Source organism: Schistocerca nitens, chromosome 4, assembly GCF_023898315.1.
Source record: "Schistocerca nitens isolate TAMUIC-IGC-003100 chromosome 4, iqSchNite1.1, whole genome shotgun sequence".
Lineage (NCBI taxonomy): Eukaryota > Metazoa > Arthropoda > Insecta > Orthoptera > Acrididae > Schistocerca > Schistocerca nitens.
The window spans coordinates 960,076,253-960,100,541 of NC_064617.1; the positions used below are offsets into that span (position 1 = coordinate 960,076,253).

General features: G+C 39.2%; 1 protein-coding gene across 1 annotated transcript in view; it reads right to left on the bottom strand.

Moving 5' to 3' along the window:
* The window catches only part of LOC126253641 (protein Skeletor, isoforms B/C), a 749,163-nt gene that overhangs the window by 33,861 nt on the left and 691,013 nt on the right, over positions 1–24,289 (bottom strand). Inside the window, exons 10-11 of the mRNA XM_049955137.1 lie at positions 21,827–22,003; positions 7,421–7,519 (exon numbers count right to left, since the gene is read on the bottom strand). Coding sequence (XP_049811094.1) covers positions 7,421–7,519; positions 21,827–22,003 — 276 coding nt within the window. The remainder of the gene's footprint in view (positions 1–7,420; positions 7,520–21,826; positions 22,004–24,289) is intronic.

Sequence of the window (24,289 nt, forward strand, 5' to 3'; positions counted from 1 at the left end):
TGAAGAAAAAAGAAGCCCCTTGAGAGAGAGAGAGAGAATGAGAGCTATATGGGAGATCAGAAAAACAAATCTAAAAATCAATTTGAGACCCAACAGGGTCCTCTTTCTCTCTCTCTCTCTCTCTTTCTCTCTCTCTCTCTCACACACACACACTCACACACACACACACACACACACACACACACACACACACACACACACACACACACTCACACAAACAAAGAGAGAGAGGGAGGGAGGGAGGGAAACAGAGAGAGAGAAAGAATGTGAGTGAAACTGTATATTTAAACTAGAAAAAGAACAGTAGCTAGGAATCTGCAAGCAGTACATTTGTCTTTGTGCCAACCACCAATCAGCAGCAGATAAATAGTTGCCAATCGATTGTATTATTTATTATGTATTCATTTCAGACTGATATATTCTCTTCTGTTTTTATCAAATTTATTCTCAATTCCAGACAAATTTTTTTATTTGCTTATTTATTTATTCTTTGCTCATGGATTCCAGTTGATAATTTTTAGTTGAGAGTGTGTCTCATATAATTTTGTATGCTGACAGATTAAGACAGATGTAACATCTGTTTGTGACTGCATTTACCATGTTAGATTACACTGAGGCTTAATTACTATGCATATACATTAAATATAGACTAAATAAATCAAAATGACACTTTACAGCCACATAAATGGTTATTATATATTTTCTGTTACAATGTATACTATCTCTGATTTAATGGAAAGAATGAAACTGTGCATTTTATAAAAAAAATTGATAACAATTTTAAATAATGTAATATTATGCTGCCCACAGGTAAAGTGCCAGAAACAATACACCACTGAATCGAATGCAACAGCTCTATGCACTGCCTGACAGTCTGGGAACTTTTGCTCCATGTATCAAAAGTTCAGTGAGGGAAAAAGCCTTATGATATACTTTTTGTTGGAGTGATAAATCTGTAAAGATGTATAGACTGTTCAGTCCACCATACCACCTGTAGACGAGCTTGATAAAGATGATCAGGATAATTAATGAAAAAAATAAATGGATTTATATTAAGGGACATTTCAACTACTTAATTTGAATAATCTGACCCCCCCCTCCCCCCCCCCCCCCCCCAATATTTCATGTACTGTTATTAATGTCTTTATAAGTATTGAGGATATGTGCAAACAAGAACTTCACAGTACCTCAGATGAAGAAAGGATTTAAGGATGTGGCATTTAATGGGGATAGTTATTGTGTTTGATCGATAATCGTATCCCGTTCCCATAATCTCTAAGTATAAACCTTCTATGAAGCCACCTACTTAATCTTGGTTATCAGTTCTGGATGTGGTTTAATAGAAAAGATATTACTGACCTGAATTTAATTCAATAATTGTGCTTATGGAAATTTATAGCCACTGAAGTACATGAGAAGTGATTATCAAGTGACAAAAGCCGAGCAATAAACCTGTGCGCAGTTTTGCTATGATCTGTGATGTGTGAAGTATTGACTGAAACAGTGGTGCATCATAATTTGAGTATTTTGTGGTGCATAAAATGAATGCAAATCCTCACTGAGCACAACGGAATACAGTTTGACAACTGGTAAGCACAAACTCCAGTGTTGTTGCTGCTTCTTGTACCAAAGCACTGACCTAATTCCTTCATGTGATGAAACCGTGTTTGAATGAAATAAACTCAGTGACTGTACAATATGTTCATCCACCAGTTTGCCCTTGGGACATACTTCTGTCAAAATGGTCTTCAGTTATGAATGAAATGCACAATTCCAACCTAATGTGGAATTTTGGACTTTGATGCTCTCAAGTTTGTACTTACTTCACCTGAATTAAAATGAATTCAGACCAATCTAACTAATAATCATCAGATTTGTGTACTAATTCTATTTCTTTCAGTGCTTAGTGTTGTTGACAAATTACAAATCCCCTCCAACTATGTTTTATGTATGCACACAATCACCACAAGCATAGTGCAATGTGGGTCATTTTCCATTTTGATGATTGACTTGATTCCTGAGAATTCCACACCCTGCTGATATCTTGAAGGATGACCATCACATACCTTGAGAAGGTCATTCTGTTCAAGATACCTCATTATGTTTGGGCTGAGAAAATGTTCTAAGATTATACAACAAATCAATGTCAAGGATATTGGATAATAGTTTTGTGGATCACTTCTATACCCTTCTTGTAGATAGGTGTGAACTGTGTCTTTTTCCAAGAACTGGGCACAGTTTTTTGTTAAAAATAGATTATAGTTAGAAAAGGGTTAACTAAGCCGCAAATTCAGTATAGAATCTGTCAGGGATTCCATCAGGCCCTGGAGCTTTGTTCAGTTTTAATGACTTCAGCTGTTTCTCAACACCACTGATCCTGATAATTATTTCATTCATCTTTTCAGTGGTGCGAGGATTAAATTGGGACAGTTCTCCTTAGTTTTCCTTTATAAAGGAACATTTGAAGATAGGAGTAAGCATTTTAGCATTTGCTTTGCTATCCACAATTTCAGTTTCTGTCTCATTCACTAGGGACTGGACACAGCCTTCGGTGCCACTAACAGCCTTTTCATATGTCCAGAATTTCTTTGGGTTGTGTGAAAGATCACTTGACAGTATTCTTTACAGTTGTCACTCATGGCCCAACCCATTGCTCTCTCGATAGCCAAATGTGTTTCATTTACACTTTGTTTTACACCTATTATACAGTAATCCTTGTTTTTTTAGAAGGTTCTGTACAGTGAGTGTGTACCATGGAGGTTCCTTCTTATCATGGACTGTTCTACTGTGTACATATCTTGATTTTTTGTGTAGTTCACTGTATGCTTGTTTTAGTTGTCCTTTGTACTTTGGTAATCATTGTTGCCACAACTGTGTCATGGGGATTGATACCAGTTCCAATGTGACATCCTCAAAGAGATCAGGTCTGTTTATTGCCATTATATCTAATATATTTCCATCATGAGTTGGTTTGCTAACTATCTGTTCTAGGTAGTTTTCAGAGAAGGCATTTAATAAAGTTTCACAGGATGTCTTTACCACATCCACCACTAACAAAAGTGTAATTTTTGCAATTAATTGTTGGATGACTGAAGTCTCCACCAATGATTACAATATGATTGGGGAACTGACATACAAATGAACTGAGGTTTTCTCGAAAGTATTTGGTTTCATCAGGAGATGAGTCTGGTGGATAATAGAAGGAGCCAATTATCATTTTATGCCCACCCCTGACACTGAGTCTCATCCAAACAGTCACACATGTAGCTTCAATTACCACCTCGTTGGATCCGAGTTTCTTGTCTACTGTGACAGATACGCTGGCTCCACTTTCCTTTTGCCTAACCTTTTGATACATGCTTAAATTTTCCCCAAAAATCTAACTGCTATCAATTTCAGGTTTCAACCAGCTTTCTGTACCTAGTATTATGTGAGATTCTCTGCTTTTCATGAGTGCACCAAACTCTAGAATTTTGTCATGAATGCTTCGGCAGTTTATCATTAGGATTTCAATACTCCCCTCTATGGGAAGCATTTCTTTCAATCTTACACTGAGTCTTCTGGGTTTGCCTCTGATGTGTAGTGCACACCTGATCCATTTAGGGTGACCCTACAGTTCTCAGTCCTATGGCGTAAGTCCAGGAAGTTGAAACCTATCCTGTCACAAAGCTTTTGAAGTCTCTGGGTCAGTCCTTCCAGTTGACTCAGAACCAAAGGATCATGATTAGTATTGTGGACAATGGTGCAAATTGTGAGCTTTGCTGAAACTCCATTGCAAGGCAGGTCTTTCAACCTTCTTTACGAGTCTCTGGAATGACCCAAGAATGACCTCGGAGCCCAGACAACAGTGTCATTTGTTCCAACTGCCACAATCTGCAGTTCGTTGCGCCCTGTCCCTATGCTTTTGTGTTTGCCACTTCCTGGCACTGGATTAAACAGTTTTCCCAAAAACAGGTGAAGTGAATCCCACTCGCTTAGTTTCAGTTTCAGTGAAAGACAGTAACTCAAAACGTTTTGGTTAGGGGGATCGGTACAACACACTGAGTCCTCTCTGGTCCCCATCCACCCTGTACAGGACATCTAACTCTACCACTGACATGCCACTTGCAGTCAAGTGGACAAGCAATGACAGATACTGTAGTTTTCGCAGAGGAGACAGGATCCACAGGAGAGGATAATACTTGAGATATCACATGTACAATACTCTTGAGAGCTGTTCCAATACACCAGTTTGCAGCAGCTACCAATCATTTGACAGTAGTCAGGATGATTTCTAGCTGGTTACAAATGTCAACCAACTCATCCTGTGTTTGTGAACAGCATTCACAGTGGGGCTGCATTTTGGCTGGTGCACTGTATTATAAAGCAGTGAACAAATAATTTTAAATTAAGCCCACAGATTATCTTTTAATCTTTACAGTTACTGTAACATGCAATAGCAAATTTCAAGAGAGCTCATAGGCAGGCCTGATCACACTGACACCATCCATTAGAAAGACTTAGATCCTGTCTTCCCAGTTAAGTACTTTGATTTATCTGGAACTGGTTAAGTTATTTGATAATTAACATATAAATCTGTGACCAGTTACATTTACAGTTGCAGATTTTTGCCTCTGTGCTTATTAAATTCTAACCCTTGACATTATACTTTCATTGATCTGATACTTATGCACAGATGACATACATCACTAATTGAAGACCTTGGTTGTAAACAGCAGTAATGGGCAGTTGATGAGAAACAGAATTATTGTGTGCATAGCATGGTAAGTGACATGCTTTATTCATATTAGTTGATAGTGCCATGATAAACCAAGAGAGGACAGCCCCAACTCTTAATGTCAGATTCTTGATAATGGCAAACTTTGTTAGGGTGTTTGCATGTATACAGTGGTAAATATCAGTAACATAGCTTCCAGTAATAGTAATGCATAGGGTGTTCATGCCAGGAAAATTTTTTTAATGGGCATTTTTTATGATTTTGCAGATAATGTGGACAACTATGACTCAGCTGAACCAACTGAATGTGTTCCTAGATGCAAATGCACTACAAAAGTTGTCACAATTCAGGTAAATGTGAATATTTATTTAAGCAAGTAAACAATGCTAAGTTGTGTCCCATACCATTGTTTGCATGAATTTACATGACAGTGAGATGTCAGGTATGTTAAGGGTCATCCATAATATTGTTTACATGCTGTAGTAAGGTAACAAAATTAATTTTATATTGCGCCAGATCATAGATAAATTTGTGAGATTGTTATTTGTTACTATTACAAAATATTGTTAAAGAAAATTTTATATCACATACTGAAATAATTCGGATTTTTGAAATTTCATTTTTTGAGAAGTTTCGCAGTAATGCTTTGTTAATTCACTCAGGAAGTAAACTGTTATAAGTCAATGCTAACCCATGACAAGTGCACTTAGTTTGCAGCTTAACAACATTAAGTACCCACTGACAAAATTTTTAAGAATAAAATTTTTACTAGAATTAATAATTTGTTTTTTTGTAAAAAAAACCTCATTATTGTAAATATTCAAAGATGATACCTTATCTCAAGGGGGGAAAGTCATATGGCATGGACTTTAAATACATTATTAGAAATTCTTCCAGTCCATACGTGGCATAACAGCAAACCGGTGTTTAACAGTATTGGTTAAAAACAGTCTTTGTTGCAGCTTTAGTTTTTTTTTTTTTTCAACGATGCATTTCGCCTTATTTAGGCATCTTCAGGTTATCTTTTCTAGATGGGCGCGAGAGGCACCAAGATCTGCATAACGCATTCCCGTTCACAGGAGCGAGTAACAGTAAGTTCCCATGACTGCAATATGCTTACGGATTGGTCTTTAAATAGTCAGACATCATCCAGAATTTTCAGTCTGAGACCAGCTAGCACTTGCGCAAAACCTATGTGAGATCTTTGGAAACTGCAGCTAATCTGGATTGTGTTAATATTTATTCTTGAGTTCAAAGCCTCTCTCTACACTGCTGACTCCTGTGTAGAAAATTTGCAGCTCACTATTACCATGTTGAGACCTGTACAACTATTTATTTTTCACAAAGCTCATATTTTACATTTCTAAGAAAATCTTTTGACTGTGTATATATGGCCAGCATGCATGCAAGGATTATTTGAGGCACTTTTATCAAACAGTGAGTATGTTAATTCTTTTGACATGATGGATGTTGTTTAATTTGAACTGATTTCATGTTTTATGGAGTTGATGTTTAATCATCTCAGTGACTGCCTCAAAGACCTGAAAATGTGCACTGTTTTACGTAATCTACAACCATTGTGTTCTGTTAATATTATGCCTATGAAGGAGTATATCTTCATGTAGTGATTATGTTGTTCATGCTAGTGTGTATAGTGAAGTGGAGAGGTGGAGGTAGACACTTGCATAAAAAAATGTGATGTGAGACTTGATCTGGTCATCAAAATTTTTGTACTGATCATAAATGTGGGAAAAAACCACGTTACTTGGAACTCTGCATAGTGAACATCATTTGCACAATGCTTAGAAATCAATTTACAGATATTCTACAAGACTTTGATCAGGGAGACTCTAAGGGCTTAATGAATAATGCAGGCAAGCAGCATTGCAAACACATCAAATATCGTAACAATTGGACATATGCAGACAACAAAATTAAATAATTCTACATATTTTTACAAAACTTCAAACTATTTGGAAATATTCAGAAAATTACTAGAAGTTTTTATAAGCTCTGACAATATCAACATTCCAGTAAAAGGTAGTGTGGTATTGAGTCACACTATGTATCTGCTCAGCAGCAATAGCATACTGCAAAGTTGTCATTTTATCCTAAGTAAAAGTATTAATTCAGTCAAGAGCTGTAGTAATAATGATGGGGAGACTTTTATCATTGAAAAATATAACAAGTTTTATAATGATACAAAAAAACTAAATTATATGTCCAGAAATTGTTGGCAATGAAAATTGTCCCTTTTTGTACTGATATTATCCATCATCCTTTTACTGATGCTACAATTGTTTTTCTCACGCCAATAAAATTTGTGACATTAAGTACTTTTGGATACTGAAGTTATATGATAATTTGTTTTTATTTTGTTGATATATTGTTACAGAAATATAGAATAGAATTAAAACAGCTGTTTGAAGTTAGAGATTGATCTTAAGGCTGGAATGTCAGTTATTCTTAAATTACTTAGCGGCAGTGATAATTCATTTCCAGTGGGTCACAGTTTTTATTGTGGTTTTTTATGGAGTCTTGCTTACATCAAATGTGCTAATAGTTGCTTGAAAACTCAGTTTGATTATATTTGCAATACAGAAAACTTATATGTGTGATTAGAAATAAAATACAAACATATAATTCTAAATCGGCGTTATTTTTAAGTCTTGGTAGCATTAGGAAACTGTTTTGTGTACGTACCTCCTTCTACCATAAAGGTGTATGTCTGACCTCTCTCAACTGTTATTTCTGGTATGAGGCGGTCATTTATGTACCATGCAATTCCCCATGAAGGATGTCCTGAAATTAAAGACAGTATAGGTCTCAGTGTCCAGTACTTCTCAATTCTGCTTATCAACCTCATATAAAAAAATCATTTGGTTGTCTTAGAGGAAAGGCAAAAACTGTATGATATTACTAGCTGCTGCACAAGATACAAATGGCTAATTCATATATGAACTCTATATCCTTAACTACTGTACAATGTGAAATTATTCAATTCTGGCACCAAAATATTTAAAAGAATATCTGTGAATATTAGACAGGGTACTGGCAACCCCAAAACTTAAAACTAAGTTAGAAATATGTGTTGCTAGTCATTCATTCTATAAACCGCCTGAATATTTGGCTTCAGTTTTGCTTATTTGTGAAAGCAATGTAGGAAATATATTGATACAGCATGCTTTATCTGTTACCCTCCGAAAGTAACAATTATGTTTGAATAGCTAATTGCTATTTAAGAAAAGATGAAGGTTAACTTACAAGTACAAGGGAAAAAACTGCAATTACATTTGGTGAATTTCTACAAATTACATAAGATCACATGATGAGATCCACAGATCGTGATGTGTGAACAACTTCGCTTGACTAATCATATTATATTAGATTTAGATGAGATTTAGTTTTCATTCCATAGACCCAAAAACGAGAGGATTCTCTTGGGTGTAGAACATGTCAGAAAGTATAACATAAAAATCATAAAACATATGAATATAATACAGACTACCTGATCATTTGTCAGGAGATTGTTAAAATAGGTGAATATATTACAGTAAACTGGAACTGCTAATCTTTACAGAATGAATATACTGTCAGAATGCAACATAGTTATGCACTTTTAATAAATTTATCATAAAAAAATACCTAATCTTGACTGTTGTGATCAAGTGCTGTCAAAACTGAAATGTGACAGACATTTTTACTTAAGTTGGTCTAACAGTCCCTGTTGAGATATACATCTATAGAGTAGAAGGACTTGTCTATCAAAAATTATTTTAAACTCTGTTTAAACTATGCTTTGTCTGAGACCAAGCTTTCAATGGTTGCTGGCAATTTATTGAAAATATGTGTTCCTGAATATTGGACCCTCTTTGGAACAATGTAAATGTTTTCAGGTCTTTACATAGATTGCTCTTATTCCCTAGCAATAATACTGTGTATTGAGCTTTTGGATGGAAATAAAAATACATTACTTGCAGCATATTTCATTAAGGAATAAATTTAGTGAGAAGCAGTGGTTAAATTACAAAGTCCCTTGAACAGTTTTCTACATGGTATTGAATTTACACCACAAATAATTGTTATAACACACTTTTTCACTCTAAAAAAGTTTGTTTGGTTTGAGGAGCTACCCCAGAATGTGATCCCACGTGACATAATAAGTAAGCAGACTCCATACAACATAACAGAATAAAAGTAAGCAAACTATGCATGTTATTTATATTTATATTTCCTACATCTGACATCATTCGATCTGCATATCTTCGTATGTTATACAGATGTTGGAAGGAAATCTCTTACAGGTTCTGAACTGCATATGGTGGGTCTTTTGAAAGTTTAATGACAGTGAATTAGCTTTAAACCATTTATTAACATTAATTAAAATTTGATTAGTAGCCATTTCTAAGTCTGTACTTGACTTACTACTTATTGCAATGTTCGTATCATCTGCAAATGACACAAACTTAGCATCTGGCTTGTAACAGACGCGAGGTCGTTAATGTACAGAAGAAAAAGCAATGAAACCAAGATGGAACCTTGAGGATCATCACATGTAATTAATTCCCAAATAGTTGAAGAGTGACTGCTTACTGCACAGATATTTCAAGACAACACCCTTTGTTTCCTGTTAGTTAGATAAGACTCAAACCATTTCGCAGCACTGCTGGTAACGCCATAATATTCTAATTTACTTATATGCTGTGGTTCACACAGTCAAAGGCTTTTGCCAGGTCACAGAAAATGCCAGTAGCCTCTAATTTGTTATCTAATGAATTAAGTACACTCTCACTGTATATGTAAATAGCTATCTCTATATTAGAACTCTGTGACTTACTCAGTATATTATTTGCAGTCAGATACTTAAAGAGATGTGGTTGGTAGTTTGATGGTATCTCTTTATATAGCATATTTTAGACAGTCTGGAAGTGTCCACTGATAAGAAATTGATTACACAAATAATTTAAGATAGAACTCAATACACATGAGCAATCTTTAATTAACTTCACTGATATGTTACTATAACCACTAGAATACTTAGATTTTAAGGATTTTATGATGGATGCTATTTCTTTGGGAGATGTGAGTGTCATTTCCATTTTACTGAAATCATTTGTAATGAGTGGTCTAAAGCTGCTTTGATTTCTGAATTACCTGCTTCAATATTTTGCAGTATTCTTTGTGATGCATTACAATGCTGACATCAGAGCTGTTCCTAGATAGCAAATACAGTTTCCTGTTTGTTTCACGTGATAGCTTATTCCTTGTGTAATCCTTAGGTTATTTTTAGACTTGGGTTTAATATGTGTTATCTTGAGGGGAAGACAATTTTCAAAAGAGGAAGTAACTTTATTAATGAATGCTTTGTATTTCCCATTAGAGTTGTACATATTGTAATATCTATCCAGTTCATGTCCTTGAGCAGTCACCAAAAATTCTCAATTTTTGACTGATTTATTACCCTCCTATACTCAGATTTACTATCTTTTTTTCCTGACAAGTTTCAGCATTTAACACAAGATGCTGCATGTCGTGATCAGAGAGCCCATTGACTATTGGTTTTGTGATGAGATTTTTCTCCTAGATTTGTCTACAAAGATATTATCAATAACAACCTCAGAGAATTTACATATCCTAGTTGCAAAGTTCACTTAGGCATTAAACTGAATGACAGTGTTGCTGATTTCAATAATTTTCACTGACAGAGCTTTTCAATAAATCCACAGTAAAATCACCAGTAACTACTATTTACTTGTTTTTTACTGAGAGATGGGACAACAGACTACAAAAGTGGTTTAGTATTCATTTAAGTTTGTTGACTAATGCTGTAATTTTATCCCCAGTATTATCCCAGTTTCAACACGAATATTAAGCCTGGAGTAGTTTCAGTATCAACATTAAGTCTGGAGTTTTTGTTAGCGACAGATATAAAATATTTTCATAAAGAAGGGTTAAAACAGGAACATCTGGAGTAGAGAAGAATAATACAGTAAAAGAAATCAGCTGTCAAATCTCGAGCTTTGAAAAGGTCTCAGATGTCTTTCTTTGCCAGTACAGAGAAGGAGATGGAATGTAAGGAAGGGAAAGATGCGTGATGTGTATAAGAGATACGAAAATGTTGCAGAGGATCTAGTATCCAGACAGCCATGAGATAGAGGTGAGATTTAAAAAGTAACAATGCAAGGGAAGGTAGGAGAGAAGTGCTGGCAAAACTGAAGCTGCAAAAGCAGGTTTGTCACACATTTTTAACTTTCAGAAAGTTTCAGCAGTGTATTGTAATTTTGAGCATCTGATGATGAAGTACTAATAATGAGTTACATACGGATGATTATGGGTGAAAATTGAGAGATGAACTGAGAAGCATGTAGAATTGAGTGAAAGAAAAAGGGTATGAAAATAGGTGGGGGGGGGGGGGGGGGAAGGAGATTAAGATGTTACTTTTAATTATGATTTCTTGATGCCCTTTTGGCAATATGAAAATTATTTACAAAGTGTAACACAGGTATGTTTATCTGAGGATTTTTCTTCCGTGAAATAAATGTATCTCACCATTGTTGCTTTGTTAGCATTTGATAGTTTGAAGAAATATTTGACAGCAAGTGGAACAATGAGGGAATTATTGAAACATCATCATGAGCTATAGTGTTGATTGAGAAGAGTGTTGCAGTTCTCAGATGAATGCTTCTATAGTTGAAATTTATTTATTTAGCATCTGTGTCATCGTACAAATGATATTGGACTTGTAATACATAGAAATTAACAATATAGAATATACAAAATGAAACTGTCTACAATTGGATTTGTCATACACCGAAATTGTGTCATCTGCATATAGTACAATTTTGGGTGTATCATATTGTAACTGTAAATTATTGACATATATGAGAAAGATTAGTGGCCCTAAGATGCTGCCCTGGGGTACTCCTAAAGGAACTTCTTTTGCTTCTGTATCTAACCTTATTTTTTGATTTGAATTTACAGTGGTGAGCTCTATAATCTGAGATCTGTTTTTGAGATATGACTCAAACCACATTTTAACTCTTCTTCTAATACCTACTGCTTCCAGCTTATCAAGGAGGATTTCATGGCAGACCGTATCGAAAGCTTTAGATAGCCCTAATTGAGTCCTACTACACTTTCTGTGCTTCGTTTTGCACGAAAACCGTGGTGGTTGTATGTTATAAAATGCTTCAGTCTCCCTTTCTCATGAAGTTTCAAACAAATGATACATTACTGTTGCAAATACTAAACTTTTTAGTTGTTGCAAATGCAGTATCTTTATAAACAAAGTTTTTTTTATTCTCCTATATGTTTGTGAAAACACAGTATAAGATTTCTGGGCTTCAGTAGATCAACAGATTATATCAGTAATACCATTGGCATGAAACCTAATTGCATACCAAGTGAAATAAGAAAATTTTACAACATTTGAGGGGTATTTGTCAACCTAAACATAGTAAATACCTTTTTTTGCTTGTTTTGGCACATTTTACGGAAGTAGTTTGTTGTTCTTTATTTTTGGTCTGTTTTGTAATAATAACTGAATAAATAGTTTTGGTAGTCTTTGTTCCTGGCAGTATGGTACACATGAACTTAATTTGCTGTTAACTGTATGATCTCTCTAAGGGACTGATTGGAATGAGTGTGTGGTAGGTTATGGGCCCATCTACTTCTTCGTAATCTCGCTCACATAGAAAGGCTTTTCCTGCTGGAGCAGAATGTGACAGAGAAGAAAGAGACTGGTAGCAGTGATTGAGCAGGTGATTTGGTGCCACCTGATGTTGGAGAGGACGAGGCAGAAGCGCTTCCGCTTGCCGAGGTTGACCACCCCATATACATCCCACCCACCCTCAAAAAGTGTACTTATTGGAACCAGAAATAGAGGGAGGACTACATGCCCTCTCTTATGGAGGTGTCGCCATGTCCATCTGCTCCTCCAATTACAGCAACTCCTGTGATGTCAGCAGTCCTGAGTCTGAGCCTGTGTTGTCCACGCTGTCTTTGTGAACTTTGGGCAGCAGGTTTTGGTCAGGCTGGGAGGTTTTCAGAGTTCACGTATGGACATCTTGAGAGCTTGTGGGGGTGATGGGAATAAATGTGTTTTTTCTTTGGTGACATCTTTTATCACAGTAGTTTATTGTTTTTCATCTTTTGTTTGTTTTTTAATTATTGCTGACTAATAACTTTGATAATCTGTCCAGAATGAGGTTTTCACTCTACAGTGGAGTGTGCACTGATATGAAACTTCCTGGCAGATTAAAACTATGTGCCAGACCGAGACTTGAACTCGGGACCTTTGCCTTTCCTGGGCAAGTGCTCTACCAACTGAGCTACCCAAGCACGACTCATGCCCCGTCCTCACAGCTTTACTTCCACCAGTTGGTAGAGCACTTGCCCACAAAAGGCAACAGTCCTGAGCTCAAGTCTAGGGTCCGGCACACAGTTTTAATCTGCCAAGAAGTTTCATTGATAATCTGTGTTCCTGGCAATATGGTGTTCATGAATTTCATTAATTTTTAAATCAGGTTTACAATCTATCAAAATGAGACTAGAGTCAATGTACAATAGCTACAATTTCCCAATGTCTTGTTCATTATCCTTGAACATATTCTCACTTTGAGTGTAATAAATTTTCTTGAGACCAAGAAGCTTATGTCCACATATCAGCATGGTATTAGGAGCACCACTCATGCAAAAAACAGCTTGCCCTTTTCTCACATGATATATTGTGGACCAGGAATGAAGGGCAGTTTCCTTATTTCTAGATTTCTGGGAAGTACTTGACACAGTGCCCCATTGCAAGCTGTTAACAAACATATGAGCATATGGGAAAGGTTCACAGTTATGTGAGTGGCTCAAATATTTTTTAAGTTATAGAACCCAGTATGTTGTCCTTGATGGCGAGTGTTCACAAGAGACAAGGGATCATCAGGAATGTGCCAGGGAAGTGTGATAGGACCACTGATGTTCACTGTATACATAAACGATTTGGTGGGCAGGGTGGACAGCAATCTTCTGCTGTTTGCTGATGATGCCATGGTGTATGGTAAAGTGTCAAAGTTGAGAGACTGTAGAAGGATACGAGATGACTTAGACAAAATTTCTGGTTGATGTGATGAATGGCAGAAAGCTCCAAATGTGGAGAAATGTACATTAATGGAAATGAACAGGAAAACCAAACCCCTGAAGTTCAGATACAGTATTAGTAGTGTCCTGTATGACATCATTTAAATATATGAGCATAAGCATTGCAGAGTGATGTGAAATGGAATGATTATATGAGGACCTTGGCGGGAAGGCGAATGGTGGACTTTGGTTTATTGAGGGAATTTTAGGAAAACATGGTTTACTTGTAAAGGAGACTGCATGTATGGGATGCTGGTGAATCCATTCTTGAGTTCTGCATGACTGTTTGGGATCCATATCAGATCTGATTAAAGGAAGACATCAAATTCAGACAGAGGCAGCCTGCTAGGTTTGTTACCAGTAGGTTTGAACAATACTTAGATGTTATGACTCAAATGGATATCCCTGGGAGGGAGTTGAAGTTCTTTCCAAGGAACACTAATTAGGAAATTTAGAGGACCAGCATTTGAAGATGACTGCAGAAGAATTCTACTGTGATAGCACACATTACACTTAAGGACGATGAAAATATGACATGAGAAATTAGGTCTCATACGGAGGCATATACACTTTAGAATAGAAAACAACAGTCTTGGTTGCTCAAGATAGCTGTATGTAATCTTCACATGTGATGTGTTTCACATGTTATAGGCCTCATCAGACAATCTGAGGAAATTACAAACTGGTTTAAGCATCAGTTGCAATTAAAGACAATAATAAATTATTAAAATAAAAATAACAATAGGAAGACATACAAGGATTGAAGTATGGAGCACAGGGCCACATTTGTGTTTCAGGGGGAGGTGAGACGTATAAATTTCAACTTATAAAATATTGCTCCATAACTGAGCTTACCAATAAAAACTTCTGCTAATTATAATTGAGGTGCTAAACATGATTAAGAGACCCATAGAACTGGAAGATAACAGCCAGACAGTCACTGCCAATGCTTCATTACATCACTAATAAAATTCTTGTTACTTGTAACTGACGCATCAAATGTGATTAAGAGTCCCAAAGAACTGGGAGGTAACAGCCAAATAGCCACTGTCACTGCTTCATTACATTACCCAGAAGCAACATGAAAAAAAGGTTATGTCAATGGGGGAAATAGAGCTACTAAAGAGTGTTAGGGGTACCCAACTTATGCAAATAGGCATATTCAGTGAGCAAAAAAATAACCTTGCAAGAGCAAAATACATCCATATAATGTCTGGGCTAATACGCCTTTGGTAAATGACTGGCCACTAATAAGAATAAAGCTAAAATTTTATAATAAAAATATGAAGCAGTGATGCCAGAAACAAAACTAACCAGAAAACAAACTGTAATGATGATAACTTACCAACAAAGAAACCACCTCATGAACACAAATGTGGTCTGTTTATGACACTGTGACCATGTCCTGTCATACCGGCAACTAGATCACCAAGCAAGTACCAGAGCCCCATGGACCCATAGTGAGAAAAGGCTCATGAGGTGGTGCCCTAAAACTTAACTAATTGATGGCTAAGGCTTAAATACAATAATCAATAAGTAATATAGGTGGCAACTATAATTTAAAGATACACATCATAACATCGAAAAAGGTTTGATGCTTGTTTGATGCTTTGAAGATTTATTCATGCATTAGATTTGGAAATCTGAAAAAGATAGGCTTAAAAATTTCAAACTCTCCCAAAAGATTCAGTTTCTTGCCTTTGTTGGCCAGGTGAAGGATTTTAAGGTTTTCTAAATCTGGGGGCCAGTGGCCAGAAGACATGATGTGTTGGGAAAAGGGGACCATCAGCCCACAGATTTAAAAAACCTTGAAAAACCTTCAGATGGCCAACAAGGGTAAGAAACTGAATTTATTGGAAGAGTGAGCCTTTCCTCACTATGGCTCCATGAGGCCCTGACACTTGCTTGGCAGTCTAGTAGCGGACATGACAGCATGTCGTCACAGTATTGTAAACAGACCATATTTGTGTTCATGGGGCAGTTTCTTCATGGGTAAGTTGTCATCGTTACTGTTAGTTTTCTGGTTAGCTTTGTTTCTGACATCATTGCTTCTTATTTTTGCTATAAAACTTTAGCTGTTTCTTCATTCTTATTAGTGCCCAGTCATTTGCCAAAGGTGTATCAGCCTAGCTGTTCTATGGATGTTTTTTTGCACTTGTGAGATTATTTTTCTGCTCACTGTATATGCCTATTTGCTTAAGTTAGGTAAGTTAGGTAACCCTGATATGCTTCAGTAGCTTCCTTTTTCCTACTATCATAAGCTTTTTTTCATGTTGCTTCTAGGTAATATAATGGAGCATTGACTGGCTATTTGGCTGTTATGACCCAGCTCTTTGGGACTCTTAATCACATTTGATGCCACGGTTACAAATAGGACAAATTTTATTTGTGATGTAATGAAGTATTGACAGTAGCTGTCTGACTGTTACCTCCCTGTTCTAGGGGTCTCTCAGATCTCTTAATTACATTTGACACCTCAATTATGATTACCAGAAGTTTTGATCAGTAAGCTCAGTTATCATGCAATATTTTATGAGTTGAAATTTATACCCTTCATCTTCCCCAGAAACGCAGATGTGGCCCTGGTCTCCATAGTTCAATCCCTGTACGTCTTCCTCTTTACATTTTTAATTTTATTATTGCCTATAATAGCAACTGATGCCTACACCATTTGGTAATTTCCCCAGATTGTCTGATTATACCTAGAACAGGCTGTGGTGACTATCAAGCAAGTCGCTTATAACATATTTGTTTTGCAAGCTCTTTGGGAGCAGTCTGTGGTTGCCCGCAAAACAGTAAACACGTGTGCTGAGAATCAAGAGATGTGTGTATCTGTGTATGTATGCTTCAGACCAATAAAATAGTGCTTATTACATGGGGAATAGTGTACATCATTGGATCCGGCAATCCTACAACACTAAACCCATACTGGTGACCCCGAATTTATTCTCAAATGCTATAACGAACTCTAGTTCCTTCGAGCAGTACACAATGGATCACTTGCTACCTGCTACACTGCACATATGCCAACTAGTTTTTCCAATGGACACTTTCGCATTGTTTTCCAATTATCCACCTTGTGCTCACAATAGTTTGATGCAGTTTCTGAACACAAAGGCTAGCAGTACTCAACAGACAGTGCTTCTACATTCCCACAACCACGTGTGCCGGCATCAGGTACAAACAATAAGTTTTCGTTATTGTACATGAAGCAGCAGTCGTGTGGCAGTGTTCCGTACCAACAGAATGTTGTTCCTGCACAAAACTTCGCATGTGAACTTTTTTCATCGAATGTGAACTTTCCACAAGTTCTGAGTGTTCAACAATGGCTGACACAATGTGCTCAAACCCCAGTGACTATGTTTACAAATTTCCCTAGTGCCAGTGGGAGCTTTCCACCCGAGTCAGTGGCAGTACAAATCGAGCCGGACACTCAAGACAGGAGCATCTGCTTTATGAGTGTTTCCGACAGCACACGCCGTTCTGGCCGCATCTGCCACATGTGTTCCACAGACGTTAGGCGATTTTAAAAATTTTAATGCACCTGTAGGGGAGGGGCCCGGAAACTGTACTCCGTTGTGTTTTGCACATCGGCTGACTACGGTTGACTCTTCTGTGCTGGTCCATTCTACGCCTGTTTGCGTTACTCCATCAAATGACCGACTCGTTGATTTCTCAACCACAGTTGAGCCAAATGTGCCTACTGTGCTGCATGCCACTGACAGTGTCATGAACTGGTACACCGCTACTGCACCCGGGCCAGTTACGCTGCAGAGCTATGGATAGGGAGCGACAGTTTTCAACAAACAGTTACGCCAAGACTCCCCCATCCTTTGGCCTAAGCTACCACCCCTTCGCAAGGACCACATGGTTTGCCTCAGTTGACCACATCCCGCAGCTGCACAGCGTCTCTGATGACAACTCAAATTCCTTTGTTTACTATGTCACGTCCATGATGAACTGGACCTGATTTGCGACATTGTGGCTTCGCCTCCCACTTCGGACAAATATGAATTTGCCCAACCCCACCATATGCGAGAGCCTATCCAGATCTACAAAGGAAGCTACCTGCCTCATCATCAGCCACGAGTCACTGCATTCCAGATCCCCATCACAGCTCTGGCATCATCACTACGATTGACACACATCATATGCTGGACGCTACACTTTGGACCACCTGATTGCTCATTGCAGACCAGGCTTACAACATTCTGCCACTCTCCCATACCCCCCTGGGGGGCTCTCAGGCCTCAGGGGTTGGCACACCTGTGCAACAGTTTCCATTGCTCGGTACAGAGTACGCACGACTGGCTCCGCGCATGCGCGCGGACCAAATGCCACCTGGCAGCTGCCGGCGTAACTCCTCTCTTACCAGCTCTACTGCAGCACTGCCATCAGAGGAATCTACAAACACAACCCCCTTCACTGCTGCTTCAGCCTCAGCCACCTCTACGGACGATGCTACATGCCGTTCTGCTTGGTGTTATTTCCATTCTCGCTTTGGCAACGCGGCTAAGAAATGTTGTTCCTCATGCTTGTTCCCAAACCAATAGTTCAACCACACCCAGGCACTGTGGGCTGCGTTGCATCGCACAGACACCTGTCTCTTAATACTTCTTCACCTCACGCGCCAGGATGCTTGTACGTGAAAGATGCAGTGCTGTCTTTGGTTTTTAGTATTGATCCCTGCAGCATGCCCTGCATTGTTGTTATAGGCATAGACACCGTTTGGATAATTCATACAGAAATGGCTACCAAAGCTCTTATGGGGAAGCACCTAAGTTTGAGCCCTCGGACTCCTAACTGTTGCCAGCCGTTAAGAAGAAATTTTTTAGACATAATATAACGGCAGCTTAATTATCAGGCATACAGTCTACATATAACAGATTATCAAAATGTTATCAGTTGTGACAGGTATCTCGTTTTTTATTGAAATAATGTGGAAAATCAAAGGGGAGTTTCCTTTTTCTATTATCTCTGTATTTAGATATCACCGAGAAACATCCTTGAAAAAATGAATTCACAAAATTTATTTTTGTGCCTGAGCTAGTACATGAATACATTCATATGAAATGGCAAGTTTGTCAGAAGACACCTTAGAGCACCAATAAAGCAAATGAATGTACCATACCTGTGATTTGTGTGTAACCGCGTTTCCCTCCAGTGGGCAGGTTTATCAGAAGACACCTGAGAGCACAAATGAAGCTGATGAATGTACCGTACCTGTGATTGGGGTGTAACCGCATTTCCCTCCAGTGGGCAGATTTATCAGAAGACACCTGAGAGCACAAATGAAGCTGATGAATGTACCATACCTGTGATTGGGGTGTACCTGCGTTTCCCTCCAGTGGGCAGATTTATTAGAAGACACCTGAGAGCACAAATGAAGCTGAAGAATGTACCATACCTGTGATTGGGGTGTACCTGCGTTTCCCTCCAGTGGGCAGATTTATCAGAAGACACCTGAGAGCACAAATGAAGCTGATGAATGTACCATACCTGTGATTGGGGTGTAACCGCATTTCCCTCCAGTGGGCAGATTTATCAGAAGACACCTGAGAGCACAAATGAAGCTGATGAATGTACCATACCTGTGATTGGGGTGTAACCGTGTTTCCCTCCAGTGGGCAGATTTATCAGAAGACACCTGAGAGCACAAATGAAGCTGATGAATGTACCATACCCGTGATTGGGGTGTAACCGCGTTTCCCTCCAGTGGGCAGGTTTATCAGAAGACACCTGAGAGCACAAATGAAGCTGATGAATGTACCGTACCTGTGATTGGGGTGTAACCGCATTTCCCTCCAGTGGGCAGATTTATCAGAAGACACCTGAGAGCACAAATGAAGCTGATGAATGTACCATACCTGTGATTGGGGTGTACCTGCGTTTCCCTCCAGTGGGCAGATTTATTAGAAGACACCTGAGAGCACAAATGAAGCTGAAGAATGTACCATACCTGTGATTGGGGTGTACCTGCGTTTCCCTCCAGTGGGCAGATTTATCAGAAGACACCTGAGAGCACAAATGAAGCTGATGAATGTACCATACCTGTGATTGGGGTGTAACCGCATTTCCCTCCAGTGGGCAGATTTATCAGAAGACACCTGAGAGCACAAATGAAGCTGATGAATGTACCATACCTGTGATTGGGGTGTAACCGTGTTTCCCTCCAGTGGGCAGATTTATCAGAAGACACCTGAGAGCACAAATGAAGCTGATGAATGTACCATACCCGTGATTGGGGTGTAACCGCGTTTCCCTCCAGTGGGCAGATTTATCAGAAGACACCTGAGAGCACAAATGAAGCTGATGAATGTACAATACCTGTGATTGGGGTGTAACTGCGTTTCCCTCCAGTGGGCAGATTTATCAGAAGACACCTGAGAGCACAAATGAAGCTGATGAATGTACCATACCTGTGATTGGGGTGTAACCGCGTTTCCCTCCAGTGGGCAGATTTATCAGAAGACACCTGAGAGCACAAATGAAGCTGATGAATGTACAATACCTGTGATTGGGGTGTAACTGCGTTTCCCTCCAGTGGGCAGATTTATCAGAAGACACCTGAGAGCACAAATGAAGCTGATGAATGTACCATACCTGTGATTGGGGTGTAACCGCGTTTCCCTCCAGTGGGCAGATTTATCAGAAGACACCTGAGAGCACAAATGAAGCTGATGAATGTACCATACCTGTGATTGGGGTGTAACCGCGTTTCCCTCCAGTGGGCAGATTTATCAGAAGACACCTGAGAGCACAAATGAAGCTGATGAATGTACCATACCTGTGATTGGGGTGTAACCGCGTTTCCCTCCAGTGGGCAGATTTATCAGAAGACACCTGAGAGCACAAATGAAGCTGATGAATGTACCATACCTGTGATTGGGGTGTAACCGCGTTTCCCTCCAGTGGGCAGATTTATCAGAAGACACCTGAGAGCACAAATGAAGCTGATGAATGTACCATACCTGTGATTGGGGTGTACCTGCGTTTCCCTCCAGTGGGCAGATTTATTAGAAGACACCTGAGAGCACAAATGAAGCTGAAGAATGTACCATACCTGTGATTGGGGTGTACCTGCGTTTCCCTCCAGTGGGCAGATTTATCAGAAGACACCTGAGAGCACAAATGAAGCTGATGAATGTACCATACCTGTGATTGGGGTGTAACCGCATTTCCCTCCAGTGGGCAGATTTATCAGAAGACACCTGAGAGCACAAATGAAGCTGATGAATGTACCATACCTGTGATTGGGGTGTAACCGTGTTTCCCTCCAGTGGGCAGATTTATCAGAAGACACCTGAGAGCACAAATGAAGCTGATGAATGTACCATACCCGTGATTGGGGTGTAACCGCGTTTCCCTCCAGTGGGCAGATTTATCAGAAGACACCTGAGAGCACAAATGAAGCTGATGAATGTACAATACCTGTGATTGGGGTGTAACTGCGTTTCCCTCCAGTGGGCAGATTTATCAGAAGACACCTGAGAGCACAAATGAAGCTGATGAATGTACCATACCTGTGATTGGGGTGTAACCGCGTTTCCCTCCAGTGGGCAGATTTATCAGAAGACACCTGAGAGCACAAATGAAGCTGATGAATGTACCATACCTGTGATTGGGGTGTAACCGCGTTTCCCTCCAGTGGGCAGATTTATCAGAAGACACCTGAGAGCACAAATGAAGCTGATGAATGTACCATACCTGTGATTGGGGTGTAACCGCGTTTCCCTCCAGTGGGCAGATTTATCAGAAGACACCTGAGAGCACAAATGAAGCTGATGAATGTACCATACCTGTGATTGGGGTGTAACTGCGTTTCCCTCCAGTGGGCAGATTTATCAGAAGACACCTGAGAGCACAAATGAAGCTGATGAATGTACCATACCTGTGATCGGGGTGTAACTGCGTTTCCCTCCAGTGGGCAGATTTATCAGAAGACACCTGAGAGCACAAATGAAGCTGCTGAATATACCGTACCTGTGATTGGGGTGTAACCGCGTTTCCCACCAGTGGGTCCGATGCGCGCCGTGAATTGTGTTTCTCCCAGGATTTTTTCGACTGGCCAAGGTTTGATAGTAGGTGCTTCTGTCACATCTGATGGGGATATCACGCAGTCGTTATCATCACGGCTGCTGAAGTCAATCCGTATGTCATCTGCAAAGACAATAGTAATCATTATCACAGCTGCCACTGACGTTCTTTCGAGGGAAATTTCATAAACAATGCACAGATTAGTATTACCACAGTCTAACATAACAGTCGCGACACTTCGCCTCTATTTTGTAGCTCACCTCGCCAGCAGCGCCCCAAGCGGTCAGTAAGTTGAACTGTGAGTTCGGCGCGATCATGAAAGCGAATAGTGGTTGTTTGTTTTCATTTCTACAATGGTTTATACAAGCGGGAGCGTTTGAAGCGCAATAAATTGCAGCAACAACAGGAAGAAGACACCACAGCTGTCTTTTTTAGGTTTCGTAAGGATCCTGAGAGGTATATACCGGTACCATCATGTTACTAAACTGTATCGTCAGGATTCACTTTGCAAACTACATGTGTATTAATGATTAATCTTTCGTTTTAGGCTAGTTAATAGCAGACGAGTAGCGCTTATGAAAAAAGACCCATTTTACCTGTATAATAATATTAGGTTTTGTTCGCTACATTTCGAACAAAACCAGTCCATGAATGCAACAATAATAAACTCGTGTGGAATGCAGTACTCACACTGTTTGACATCCCAAATAAGCCACCTAAACTGACGCTGAAGAGGAAACGGCCACAAAAATTCGACAATCCATTTAAAGCTCTGAAACAGTCGTATGACACAGAGGCAGCCAGTTCAGCTCTCCATGTATCAGTGCCAGATTCGTGTGAATCGTCAACACAGACCTGCTTTGACGATGAAGTGGTTAGATTAAGTGCAGTTATTCGTGTCTTACAAAAACGTGTGAAGTGTCAGAAATTGCAGATCGCTGCACTTCGAGCAAAACTATTACAGGAAAAGGAGAGTGCCTACAGACAGCGACAGAAATTGTATCAAAAGGATGAAGTGAACAAGGACAAACGAATGTTGAAGTCTGTAGGTAGGTATGTATTTCATTCACTTCTGTTGTTAGTCACTTAATTTCCCTTGCTCCCTTCGTATGATATTTTTTAGCGCCTTGTTCACTGACAGATTGTTTGAAAATTATTCAAATATTTGGTTTTGCGTGAAATGTAATGTAATTAGCACATTATAAAGTTTTCAAATTTATACTCACTTTTTGATCACCCGGTATAAATAAAATTCTGTTCAATTTGTATTTTGGTATTATAAGTAATTTTTGTGTTTGTATGTTTTAGCCCTTCTATCCCCATGTAAACCCAGTTATATCAACATAGTATAACATGATTTTCATGGAAACAGAACTAATAATTGTGAGGATCCCTGAAGTGTGGCTTGCAATGAACCTGTCTCACTACCGGCAACAAATTGAAATTGTGTGAAAGACAATATGAGTCAAAAGTAATTTTGTAATTCTGACACAGCATTGTCGGCACAATAAGAATTACGAGGCTGCCTCAGCAGTCATTAGCAGGGTGTTTGGAGCGAAAAAAAGGTTCAAATGGCGCTGAGCACTATGGGACTTAACATCTGAGGTCATCAGTCCCCTATACTTAGAACTACTTAAACCTAACTAACCTAAGGACATCACACACATCCATGCCCGAGGCACGATTCGAACCTCGGACCGTAGCAGCCTCGTGGTTCCGGACTGAAGTGCCTAGAACCGCTCGGTCACAACGGCCTGCCGATAAGTACAGGGTGGCGCACGAAATGTGTTACCAATACTTTCTTTCACAATTTACGACGCACATTAGATATCCCGCTGGGATCTCTACAGCAGTACCAACAGAGCTTGGAAAAACAAATGAATTACGAAATGACGTGTAATTCACGATACTGCCGCTAGGAGGCTAGTAAGCAACAATGGCTGACAATGGAAGACTGACGACTCAGCAACGATCGGCAATTGTGTTGCCTTTTCATGAAACGGAAAGCCTTGTTGTGACTCAGAGGCGTTTTCTACAACAGTTTAACACACGATGGGCCCCTTGCAAGAAGACCATCCACAGGTTGTACGATAAATTTGTACAGGAAGGAACAGTATTGGAAGCGAAGCGACCTCGGCCTAAGCCTGTTTGTTCGCCGGAGAATATTGAAGCGGTACGAGTTGCTGTACAGTGAAGTCCCGGGAAATCGTGTAGAAAGGCAGCAGTGCAACTGGTAATATCCAGACGCTCGGTTCAACGCATTCTTAAAAAAATGGTTCAAATGGCTCTGAGCACTATGCGACTTAACTTCTGAGGTCATCAGTCGCCTAGAACTTAGAACTAATTAAACCTAACTAACCTAAGGACATCACACACATCCATGCCCGAGGCAGGATTCGAACCTGTGAC